Below are 14,435 nucleotides of genomic sequence, written 5' to 3'. Positions count from 1 at the left end.
GACAATTGTGCTCCAGTATAAGGGGGGCAGTGAGTGTGGGGGGGATTTAGTCAGTTTAGGGGGAGTATGAGAAGCTGAATAAAGTGGGGGTGAGTGGAACTAGTGGTCAGTGGGTGATTATTGGGGTGACAGTTAACAGTGGGGGGTAAATGGGGGTCAGACTCAGGGGGTGACTGGGGGGTGACACTGGTGGGTCTGTTAATGGGAGGAGCTGGTAATGGAAACTGTGGGGGTCCCTGATGGTGAGATTGGGGGGGAGAATGTGGGGGAGACACTGGGGGTCCTTACCTTGTCCCCCGACTCCATGGCGCCGCCGCTGCTACAGAAACACAAAGCGACACAAAGTGACAGAAAGTCCGGGGAGGTCGCGGGTTCCGCACAATAAAGTCCCGGTGAGTCGGTGCCGGAATCTCTAACACAAATGCGGCTCCCCGGGGCGGGACTCGGGATATTACTGGGAGGTGTGTCTGTCTGCTGGGCCGTGATTGGCTGAGGCAACACAGGGCGTGGATAAAGCCACCGCCTCCTATAATTTAATCTCCTTTCAAATAAGAATGTGCTCCGTGCCCTGTACCATTATTACTGTTATTATTATAATCCGTTATTTCATTCATGTCTATACTATGTGTTGTGGGCCCCCAATACACATATACTCAGGATATAAACATATAACCCCCAATACTCATATACTCAGGATATAAACATATAACCCCCAATACACATATACTCAGGATATAAACATATAACCCCCAATACTCATATACTCAGGATATAAACATATAACCCCCAATACACATATACTCAGGATATAAACATATAACCCCCAATACTCATATACTCAGGATATAAACATATAACCCCCAATACACATATACTCAGGATATAAACATTTAACCCCCAATACTCATATACTCAGGATATGACCATATAACCCCCAATGCACATATACTCAGGATATGACCATATAACCCCCAATACACATATACTCAGGATATGACCATATAACCCCAAATGCACATATACTCAGGATATAAACATATAACCCCCAATGCACATATACTCAGGATATAAACATATAACCCTCAATACTCATATACTCAGGATATAAACATATAACCCCCAATACACATATACTCAGGATATAAACATATAACCCCCAATACTCATATACTCAGGATATAAACATATAACCCCCAATACACATATACTCAGGATATAAACATATAACCCCCAATGCACATATACTCAGGATATAAACATATAACCCCCAATACTCATATACTCAGGATATAAACATATAACCCCCAATACACATATACTCAGGATATAAACATATAACCCCCAATACACATATACTCAGGATATAAACATATAACCCCAATACACATATACTCAGGATATAAACATATAACCCCCAATGCACATATACTCAGGATATAAACATATAACCCCCAATACACATATACTCAGGTTATAAACATATAACCCACAATACTCATATACTCAGGATATAAACATATAACCCCCAATACACATATACTCAGGATATAAACATATAACCCCCAATGCACATATACTCAGGATATAAACATATAACCCCCAAAACTCATATACTCAGGATATAAACATATAACCCCAATACACATATACTCAGGATATAAACATATAACCCACAATACTCATATACTCAGGATATAAACATATAACCCCCAATACACATATACTCAGGATATAAACATATAACCCCCAATGCACATATACTCAGGATATAAACATATAACCCCCAAAACTCATATACTCAGGATATAAACATATAACCCCCAATACACATATACTCAGGATATAAACATATAACCCCCAATACACATATACTTAGGATATAAACATATAACCCCCAATACACATATACTCAGGATATAAACATATAACCCCAATACTCATATACTCAGGATATAAACATATAACCCCCAATGCACATATACTCAGGATATAAACATATAACCCCCAATACACATATACTCAGGATATGACCATATAACCCCCAATACACATATACTCAGGATATGACCATATAACCCCCAATACACATATACTCAGGATATGACCATATAACCCCCAATACACATATACTCAGGATATGACCATATAACCCCCAATACACATACACTCAGGATATAAACATATAACCCCCAATACACATATACTCAGGATATAAACATATAACCCCCAATACACATATACTCAGGATATAAACATATAACCCCCAATACACATATACTCAGGATATAAACATATAAGATATAACCCCCAATACACATATACTCAGGATATAAACATATAACCCCCAATACACATATACTCAGGATATAAACCTATAACCCTCAATGCACATATACTCAGGATATAAACATATAAACATATAACCCCCAATACACATATACTCAGGATATAAACATATAAGATATAACCCCCAATACACATATACTCAGGATATAAACCTATAACCCCCAATACACATATACTCAGGATATAAACCTATAACCCCCAATGCACATATACTCAGGATATGACCACACAGCCCCCAATAGAGGAGGCACACAGGCCAGTGACACAGATAATAACATTGTGACGCAGACTATTAGGTGGGGGGTATCCCTGGCTGGAATCTTATATCCTGGGCTATTTATGGAGCAAGGGAAGGGTCAGTCTCCTGCGCACACACAGGGTCTATAATAAGGGACAGGTCACATGTGAGGACCCTCCAAGCTGCTTACGTCTGTTCTATCCCATGACGTCAGCTTGTCTGTTACCCCTGACCTTGCCATAAACAAACACATTGGCTGCTATCTGGAGTCAGGAGCAGCAGTGCAGAGACAATAGCAATTACACATATCTATATATTTTTATCCATATAAAGGAATCTTGGGAAGCTGCTCAGAATTATATATATTTTTTTTCAGTAGGCAAAAACAAAAGCTTCCCGTTCAGTACAATAGATTATATTGCTGTCGTCAACATGTTGCTCTCCAGCTGTTACTGAACTACAACTCCCAGCATTCCATGAGAGACAGAAAGATTGGGGACGAGAGAATGAAAATGATTGGTGGAGACCAAGGCAAGAAATAAAGTTCCTCTGTGTGTGTTCAGCTTTTGGCCCCTGGAAGTTCTTGTACTCACAGGGCTAGAAAAGAACGACTTGTGGGGTAAATGGGCAGTTGTGTGTAGGTGACAGTTGGGTGATTCCTACAAATGTCTGAATCTGAACAATAAAGGTATTCGTGCCCATCCTCTACTTATACCACTTGCTGGGGGCTGCAAAGGGCATGCGGGCTGGGGGCAGGGACATAGATTAGTGGATGTGACCTAGGTCAGGCAGAACAATCCCAGGCTAAAGGGAGGGGGCAAATTAAATGTGTAATGGGATAGTCAGGAGGGGTAGTTGGGATTAGAAGGGGGCTATTAGGAGTGGTAGTTGGGATTAGAAGGGGGCTATTAGGAGTGGTAGTTGGGATTAGAAGGGGGCTATTAGGAGTGGTAGTTGGGATTAGAAGGGGGCTATTAGGAGGGGTAGTTGGGATTAGAAGGGGGCTATTAGGAGGGGTAGTTGGGATTAGAAGGGGAAGCAGCGTGTGGATGTGACCAGGGTCAGGTGGCACAATCCCAATACTCAAGGGAAGAGGCACCTAGTAACGGTATAGTTAGGAGAGGCAGTTGGGGTGAGAAGGGGCAGTTGGTTTGAGAAGGGGCAGTTGGGATGAGAAGGGGCAGTTGGGACTAGAAGGGGCAGTTGGGATGAGAAGGGGCAGTTGGGACAAGAAAGGGCAGTTGGGACAAGAAGGGGCAGTTGGGACAAGAAGGGGACAGTTGGGATGAGAAGGGGCAGCTGAGGGTGTGTATGTGACTGGGGGAGGCCTCACATCTCAGACAGACAAGCTGAGCGCCGAGGGGAGGGGGTAGAGAGATTTGCTGTAATGTTTCTGTGGAAATGAATCATCAGACCATAAAGCAGTCGTCAGGTCCCGCACGTTCCTCCAAGTGAATCACATGTTTCCTCTTGGCTTTGTGGGTAACTGTGGCCCCTGCCAACAAATTTTGGGGTGAAGTCAAGCATGGGGCACTTGTCTGTTCCCTGATTCCTGAAATTCCGTCAGTTACTACCCATATGCGCATAGGTCACTCTGATTGTAAGCCTTGTGGCTCAAGGGCCTTGTCTCCTAATACTGGTTTATTTATTTCACTTTCTGTAACTCAAGCAGCACTTGTTAGTCCATTGCTGGTATTCTGTAACCTGAGACACACAGACACAGCCTGGCTGGGTTTACGGAAAGATACATCTGTGCCCAAGAGCTGACACTCTGCATCTTTGTGTTGAGCAGCAGAGAGTAGAGGACTGGTCTGACTACATAACATGCCTGAGGAACTGAGCCATAAATATCCTGTCAATTATATCCTTATACATAGGCTTAGTGATGTCATCAGTTATAATTGGTGCCTCAACCTTTAATGCTTACAAAACTGCTCTGTGGCTTTAATATCCTTATAGGGGTAAAATATACAACATATATATATATATTTGAATTGAGAAGGGCCAATAGCATTCTCTTTGTTTCTCTGAAGTACAAAACCAGAAGGCAACTTGGTCAGCACCATAGGGGCCACTATTGCAGGGTCACAGTCACACAGGGGCCACAGATTCTCCTGCAGAAGGGACTGCTCAGCAGTGAGCCAAGGCAACTCTTGTTTATTACATTGGGCTTGAAGGAAAATATGAGCCGACCAGAACTGGCAGTGAGCCGACTGTCAGATGTAGTGACCAGTGGAGTAACTAGATGCTACTGGGCCCCACAGCAAATTAATTTTAGGGCCCCCAACATTTCCAGAGGTTGTCCTATACCTCCTGGGCCCCCCTGCAGCCGCAGGGTCTGCTTCCTCTGTAGTTACGCCCCTGGTAGTGACATTATCTGTGTGTAGTGATACCACAATGGTGAGGCTGAGGCAACAGTAACATTACTCCTGTTACCATTTATGGGGATCAGGGTTCTTTCCTCCTGCCGCAGCAGGTTCAGCGTATCATGACATTCCTTTCCTCCTCTTCATCATCACATGACAAGTGGGTGACACCAAAACAATCAGGGCAGATGTAAATTCAGAATAAGTGAATGGCACAACCCTATGATGTCAGCAACTTAAGAATGCGGTGAGTTTCCAACCAGTGCCTACTAAATCTGATAGGCTGGTGTTGACCTCTCTCTTGAAACAGCAGAACAGCTAAGGATGATGGGAGCTGTAGTTCTGCTGGCAAGCTATTGCAGTTACAATTGCAGTTCATTGGTTCTGTCATTTCCATGGGGGGGGGGCAATAAGCAGTTCAGGGGTGGAGCCTGCCCCCCTAAACGTTGCATTCCCATGAAAATGATACCTGTCCTGCCTTTTACACTGCATCCAACTGCCAGTACTGCTGCATCTTCTCATGCGCATGTGCATTGGGGTATCTGTGTGTAATGCATCTGTGCAAGGAGGAAAATGGGGATCTTATAGCACAGCGAGACAGTCACAAGCGGCACTTGCGGTTGCTAAATAAAGACCCACACAGGAAGTTCTACTTATTACAACTGTGTGTCAAAATGTGTCACTAGAGTTCCACAGAGACAGATCCACAGAGACAGATCCACAGAGACAGATCCACAGAGACAGATCCACAGAGACAGATCCACAGAGACAGATCCACAGAGACAGAGACAGATCCACAGAGACAGATCCACAGAGGGAGACAGTGACAGAAGTGAGAGTCACAAATAGAATTCCTGCAGCGACACAGTTGTATCATCTCACAGTCAGGGGTGCTTCGCCAATGAGGCAAGTTGAGGCTGTCGCCTCAGGCAGCAGCGCCCCACTAGGTACCAGGGGCAGCAAAAATGCTGCTCCTGGTACTTTAAGAGCGAATTTCCGGGGGAGGGGGGGCAGCAGCAACTGCTGCTGCCTCAGGCGGCGGAGGGGCCAGGATCGCCCCTGCTCACAGTGACGCACAAACTTCACTCACTTGTCTTCAGACTGCTCGAGAAATTGCAATGAGGTTGTGCAGGGATCATAGTTACACACTGTAGTTACACACTGTAGTTACACAGTTACATAGTTACAGTGTTACATAGTTAAATTGGGGTGAAAAAAGTCCATCAAGTTCAACCCCTCCAAATGAAAACCCAGCATCCATACACACACCCCTCCCTACTGTCACATAAATGATATATCCCCATATCTATACTAACTATAGAGTTTAGTATCACAATAGCCTTTGTATTATGTCTGTCCAAGAAATCATCCAAGTCCCTCTTATAGTCATTAACTGAATCATCACCCGGCAGTGCATTCCCCAACCTCACTGTCCTCACTGTGATGAACCCCCTACTCTGTTCCTTTAAATGAAACTTCTTTTCCTCTAGTCTGAAGGGGAGGCCTCTGGTACGTGATTCTCTTTATGGGTAAAAAGGTCCCCTGCTATTTGTCTATAATGTCCTCTAATGTACTTGTAAAGTCTAATCATGTCCCCTCACAAGCGCCTTTTTTCCCCCAGAGAAAACAACCCCAACCTTGTCAGTCTCCCCTCATAATTTAACTCTTCCCTCCCTCTAACCAGTTTAGTTGCACTTAGTCTCTGCACTCTCTCCAGCTCATTTATATCCCTCTTAAGGACTGGAGTCCAAAACTGCCCCCATACTCCAGGCTGGATATCCTTACTGTTTTCACATTGGGGCACAGACTGGATATCCTTACTGTATTAACATTGGGGCACAGGCTGGATATCCTTACTATATTAACATTGGGGCACAGGCTGGATATCCTTACTATATTAACATTGGGGCACAGGCTGGATATCCTTACTGTATTAACATTGGGGCACAGGCTGAATATCCTTACTGTATTAACATTGGGGCACAGGCTGGATATCCTTACTGTATTAACATTGGGGCACAGGCTGGACATCCTTACTGTATTAACATTGGGGCACAGGCTGGATATCCTTACTGTATTAACATTGGGGCACAGGCTGGATATCCTTACTGTTTTAACATTGGGGCACAGGCTGGATATCCTAATTGTAGGGGCACGGGGTGCATAGCTCTGCTCTAGAGACAAGGAAAGGTTCCCCCAGGCAGGCGCTATAAGGAAGTGCATGTAGACGTTGATGTCTGAGTGAGAGTAAATATTGACTGTGGTATCAGTAGTGGCAACCGCTTGTTCATGACAATTCAGCGCAGGTACAAAGCACATTCCAAGACTGGGGCAATAATTATCTGGAGCCGTCAGCATTAAGCTGCAAAACTCTGCCCCACCCGCACCCCCGCTGATTAACAAGAGGTGCACTTACTGTACATACACAATTTAGCAGTAACACCGGCATTACAGTCTGCAGCACAGGGACGTGTTGGGGGGCACTTTATACGGCACAATATTAATGAGTCAGGCCCACCCAGGGCTCATGTGGGGGCAGAGGAACCCCTGCCAAAAAGGAAACCAATGTCCCACCACCAACAGGGAAGGGCCCAATTAACTTGTGTTATAGGCAGGGGGCGCAGAAAGCATGTGAATGAGCCCCACTGGAAGGGTGGGAATTACCTGCCCACAGTCTGGATATTATTTATAAGGGGGGCTGGGTAAGTACCAAACATGGGGGTAAGTACAAACCCTGCTACCCCCGGTCATGATGTGTCAGAGCCCAACCAATGGGAATGGTCACTTTCTGTGACTTTAATCCCGTGACCTCTGCGTGTGCCAAGGTCAGATGCCCAGTCCTGGTATAGTGAGTGCCACCTTGTCAATCTGTCAACCCTACTGCCCCGAGTCAAGAGCTCCCGTCCCACCAGCAATGTCCCGAGCTAAGAATAACCTTATCTACTGAGATAGTGAATAGCTGAGATGCCCAACACTTGGCATATTGCCCCATATGTGCCTGGGGTCTTATACAGGGGGATTGTGATGTTACAAACTGCAGTGGGGGGGGGTGCCTGAGATGCAAGATACAAACATGAACCCAATGGGTGAGATAATGGGAATTACCCACAGTCACTCACAGCTTGTCTCCATGTTACCATTGTCCAGGGAATTAGATGCCAATGTATAGGGGAATATAGATTCTCTGTGTGGAGGGAACATTTATTGACCCAATTTACTAGTCTGGTGTCTCACACTTCTTTCCCATGTTCTAACATGGGCACCGTACCTACCAACCCTCCAAATATAACATGGGCACCCTATCCACTGACCCTTCCATATCTAACATATCCATTAACCCTTCCATATCTAACATATCCATTAACCCTTCCATATCTACTTGGCATCATATCAGTTTAAAGCTGCATTATGCCTTGGGCATTGGCTATGGAGGAAGCACTTGCCCATGAGTTGCTCCTGGAACCCACAATGCATCTCTTCCCTGGTTCCGATCTGATTCTTGGGCAGTGGTTTTGGTGAGACAAGTGAAATTCTGTGCAAGTGCTGGAACCTTGTTTATTTCCTCCACCGCTGTGCCAAGAACATGGGCAATGCCAGTCAGGAAGGGAGGCATCATTATACGTCTATTTCCCTGGAATCGGCTGGACAAGGAGAAGAGCGGGAATTTCTCAGGAAATCTCTAAGTAAAAGCTTGGAATTTCCTTCCCCTTTAATCCTTTGTTGTGCACTCACTGTGGCACCGGCAAATGGGGGTCACATCCTCAGTCTGTAGCTCCTGCTGCTAATGGTCAGTCTGTAGCTCCCCCATACTGAGAATGGCCCTTCTGTGCTCCCCAGGGGCCACATTATGAGAATATCTACTGCAGGTCCAGTATTATGAAGGGACCATTCCAGTCAGATTGGGTGCACTTACTGTATAATGAGGTACAGTTAGGGATAAGGGGGTAATATACATTACATTGGGGTGCAGTGCTACAGTGAAAGGTAAGTAGGGTTCTGCTGGTATATACTGGGGTGCAGTGTTACAGTAAGGGGTAAGTGGGGTTCAGATGGGATATAGTCGGGTGCAGGGCTACAGTGAGGGGTAAGGGGGGTTCTGAGGGTATATACTGGGGTGCATTGTTACAGTAAGGGGTAAGTAGGGTTTTGATGGGATATAGTGCTACAGGGTTGGGGTGCAGTGTTACAGTAAGGGGTAAGTGGGGTTTTGATGGGATATATTGGGGTGCAGTGCTACAGTGAGGGGGTGAGTGCAGAGCAACAGGTAAGTGACCTCATACTACAGAGCAGGGGCAGATATGTTGGAGAGAATGAAGCATTTGCTCAGAAGTGGGAATTATAAATGGGGGGCCTAAATACGGGGGGCATTATATACGGGGGGGCTGAAGGACACTAACTCCAGTCTGGGAAGGAGGGGGGACACTGGGCAGGAAGGTGCTGCTGTAAATACTGAATAATTCACTCTCTGTCTTCCATAATGAATGAGATGAGAGGAGTTGGGGAGAGGAGCCAGTTGTGCACTGGGGGTTCAGACTCTGGAATGGGCCGGGTCTGATTTGGTTTCACTGCAGAAGAGACGCACGGAGCCAAAGGAGACGTCTCACAATGTGCAAAAATAAGGACAAAGTGATGAGGAATCAGCCCACCCAATAGGGAAAGACCCCTCAGTAGCACTCAGGAACAATTGCACCGCTCTGGGCTCCGGCCCCATATCTGCCCCCCCATATCTGCAACATCAGGTTATTTTTAGCTCTAGTGCAGGGGGGGCAACATGAGGGAGTAACACAAGGGACACAAACTCACTGACCCCAATATAAATTCTTTCCTTTGTGCGACTCACACTTGAAACAGCTGAACCGCGTAACTCAAATAGAGCCAACTGCACTCACACACTCACTGTTACACACTCACTGTCACACACTCACTGTTACACACTCACTGTTACACACTCAGCACTATTCCTATCCACACTCACTGTTACACACTCACTGTCACACACTCACTGTTACACACTCACTGTTACACACTCAGCACTATTCCTATCCACACTCACTGTTACACACTCACTGTTACACACTCAGCACTAGTGCGACACACACAGACACATAAATTCCAGTTGAGAATTTCCTTGTAGGTGAGTCCCAGTCTCCTGTGCAATAAAACTGCCTCCTCCTATTGCCCCTGCCCCACTGGCTCCTGAACAATGAGGATGATGTCACTGTGGGGCAATAAAGTTCTGTTAGTGCCCTGTCACCTTCCTTCCCTCTGCAGCATTAGTGAGTAGGCAGGTAGGTACAGATTAGAGTCAGATAATCCCAAAAAAGACTTGTACAATTATAGTTAATTACTGGTGTCACATAACACTGCTAGTGCAACTCAGCACAGTTTGTTTTGGTGTGAATGAAACACACACACTCACCAACACACACACACACACTCACTCACTCACACACACACACACACACTGACACACACACACACTGACACACACACACACACACTCACTCACACACACACTGACACACACACACACACACTCACTCACACACACACTGACACACACACACACACACTCACTCACACTCACACACACACACTGACACACACACACACTGACACACACACACACACACTCACTCACACACACACTGACACACACACACACACACTCACTCACACACACACTGACACACACACACACACACACACTCACTCACACTCACACACACACACTGACACACACACTCACAAACTCACACTCTCGCATCATTCGATTCGAAAGATTTAATCATTTGATTAAACGATTTTACTTCGACCGCAGGATACCTACATTTGCTGAATATTCGAAGTTGAAGTATTTTAATTCGAAGGTTGAATTTCGAAGTATTTTTATCTTCGAAATTCGACCCTTGATAAATCTGTCCCTTAGTGTTAGGGACTCATTATGTTGGAATAATCAGTGACCACTTTATAATCACTATATAATCACAACACAGTGACCCCCAGGGTTACACCAAATTAACTGTAACTCCCAGCAAAGGGCAAGTAAATCCAACGTTCCAATTGTCACACAGCAGTGACCTATAATGTAAGTACATTCCATCAGGATCTTGTGATGTGCTGAGATCCCACTCCCTGACCAGTGGCCCCGGGGCTTCTATTTCTGTTTGTACAGTTGATACTGACCCCAACGACCCCCCTGACTGACCTGCGGGGGGGGGGATAACTTGAACACCAGTCGTCTTTGCTTTATATTTAACTACACAACAATGTGACGGAAAGGTCAATATTCCTTATTTCATAGCAGCGAAGTTCTATTCCCTCCTCCTAAACAAGCCAATGTTTCCTCATGGAACCTCCTTTCCTCTAATGTGATTGGCCCATCCTGTCTGCTGGGAGATGCTACTGGTAAATAAATCATCAATCATCCCCTAATATATTTATATATAGTGATCATATCCCCTTATATATTTATATATAGTGATCATATCCCCCTTATATATTTATATATAGTGATCATATCCCCTTATATATTTATATATAGTGATCATATCCCCCTTATATATATTTTATATATAGTGATTCATATCCCCTTATATATTTATATATAGTGATTCATATCCCCTTATATATTATATATAGTGATCATATCCCCCTTATATATTTATTATATAGTATCATATACCCTGTTATATATTATATATAGTGATCATATTCCCCTTATGATATTTATATATAGTGATCATATCCCCTTATATTATTTATTATATAGTGATCATATTCCCCTTATATATTTATATATAGGATTCATATCCCCTTATATATTTAGTATATAGCTGATTCATATCCCCCCTTATTATATTATATATAGTGATCATATCCCCCTTATATATTTATATATAGTGATTTCATATCCCCCTTATATATTTATATATTAGTGATCCATATCCCGCTTATATAATTTATATATAGTTGATCATATTCCCTGTATATATATAGTGATCATATACCCCCTTAATATATTTATATATAGTGATCATATCCCCTTATATATTTATATATAGTGATCATATCCCCTTATATATTTATATATAGTGATCATATCCCCTTATATATTTATAATATAGTGATCATATCCCCTTATATATTTATATATAGTGATCATATCCCCCTTATATATTTATATATAGTGATCATATTCCCCTTATATATTTATATATAGTGATCATATTCCCCTTATATATTTATATATAGTGATCATACCCCTTATATATTTATAATAGTGATCATATCCCCTTATATATTTATATATAGTGATCATATCCCCTTATATATTTATATAATAGTGATCATATCCCCTTATATATTTATATATAGTGATCATATCCCCTTATATATTTATATATAGTGATCATATCCCTTATATATTTATATATAGTGATCATATCCCTTTATAATTATTATATATGTGATCATATCCCCTTATATATTTATATATAGTGATCATATCCCCTTATATATTTATATATAGTGATCATATCCCCTTATATATTTATATATAGTGATCATATCCCCTTATATATTTATATATAGTGATCATATCCCCCTTATATATTTATTATAGTGATCATATCCCCTTATATATTTATATATAGTGATCATATCCCCTTATATATTTATATATAGTGATCATATCCCCTTATATATTTATATATAGTGATCATATCCCCTTATATATTATAATATAGTGATCATATCCCCTTATATATTTATATATAGTGATCATATCCCCTATATATTTATATATAGTGATCATATCCCCTTATATATTTATATATAGTGATCATATCCCCTTATATTTATATATAGGGATCATATGCCCCTTATATAATTTATATATAGTGATCATATCCCCCCTTATATATTTATATATAGTGATCATATCCCCTATATTTATATATAGTGATCATATCCCCTTATATATTTATATATAGTGATATATCCCCTTATATATTTATATATAGTGATCATATCCCCTTATATATTTATATATAGTGATCATATCCCCTTATATATTATATATAGTGATCATATCCCCTTATATATTTATATATAGTGATCATATCCCCCTTATATATTTATATATAGTGATCATATCCCCTTATATATTTATATATAGTGATCATATCCCCTTATATATTTATATATAGTGATCTATCCCCCTTATATATTTATATATAGTGATCATATCCCCTTATATATTATATATAGTGATCATATCCCCTTATATATTTATATATATAGTGATCATATCCCCTTATATATTTATATATAGTGATCATATCCCCTTATATATTTATATATAGTGATCATATCCCCTTATATATTATATATATAGTGATCAATATCCCCCTTATATATTTATATATAGTGATCATATCCCTTATATTAGTGATCATATCCCCTTATATATTATATATAGTGATCCATCCCCCTTATATATTTATATATAGTGATCATATCCCCTTATATATTTATATATAGTGATCATATCCCCCTTATATATTATATATAGTGATCATATCCCCTTATATATTTATATATAGTGATCCTATCCCCCTTATATATTTATATATAGTGATCATATCCCCTTATATATTTATATATAGTGATCATATCCCCCTTATATATTATATATAGTGATCATATATCCCTTAATATTTATATATAGTGATCATATCCCCCTATATATGATTATATATTTATATATAGTGATCATATACCCTTATATATTTATATATAGTGATCATATATATATATATATCATATCCCCCTTATATATTTATATATATGATCATATCCCCCTTATATATTATATATTATAGTGATCATATCCCCTTATATATTTATATATAGTGATCATATACCCTTATATATTATATATAGTGATCATATCCCCTTAATATATTTATATATAGTGATCATATCCCCTTATATATTTATATATAGTGATCATATCCCCCTTATATATTTATATATAGTGATCATATCCCCTTATATATTTATATACAGTGATCATATCCCCAGTGATCATATCCCCTTATATATTTATATTATAGTGATCATATCACCCTTATATATTTATATATAGTGATCATATCCCCCTTATATATTTATATATAGTGATCAGATCCCCTTATATATTTATATATAGTGATCCTATCCCCCTTATATTATATATATTAGTGATCATATCCCTCTTATATATTTATATATAGTGATCATATCCCCCTTATATATTTATATATAGTGATCATATACTCCTTATATATTTATATATAGTGATCATATCCCCCCTTATATATTTATATATAGTGATCAGATACTCCTTATATATTTATATATAGTGATCATATCCCCTTATATATTTATATATAGTGATCATATCCCCCTTATATATTTATATATAGTGATCATATCCCCTT

General features: G+C 40.7%; 1 protein-coding gene across 2 annotated transcripts in view; it reads right to left on the bottom strand.

Annotated features, from left to right (window-relative positions):
* slc2a1.L (solute carrier family 2 (facilitated glucose transporter), member 1 L homeolog) overlaps positions 1 to 14,435 on the bottom strand; it is a 60,585-nt gene that overhangs the window by 14,780 nt on the left and 31,370 nt on the right. Inside the window, exon 1 of one of the 2 annotated variants that reach the window (XM_018241829.2) lies at positions 289 to 446. The exons of the other annotated variant lie outside the window; for it this stretch is intronic. Within the exon in view, the coding sequence (XP_018097318.1) occupies positions 289 to 306 (18 nt within the window). The 5' untranslated portion in view covers positions 307 to 446. Of the gene's footprint in view, positions 1 to 288; positions 447 to 14,435 lie in introns of those variants that run through there. 2 annotated transcript variants of the gene reach the window in all.

This window comes from Xenopus laevis, chromosome 7L (genome assembly GCF_017654675.1).
Source record: "Xenopus laevis strain J_2021 chromosome 7L, Xenopus_laevis_v10.1, whole genome shotgun sequence".
NCBI lineage: Eukaryota > Metazoa > Chordata > Amphibia > Anura > Pipidae > Xenopus > Xenopus laevis.
Note: the sequence above shows the minus strand (reverse complement) of the source record. Positions and strands in the feature narration are given on the sequence as shown.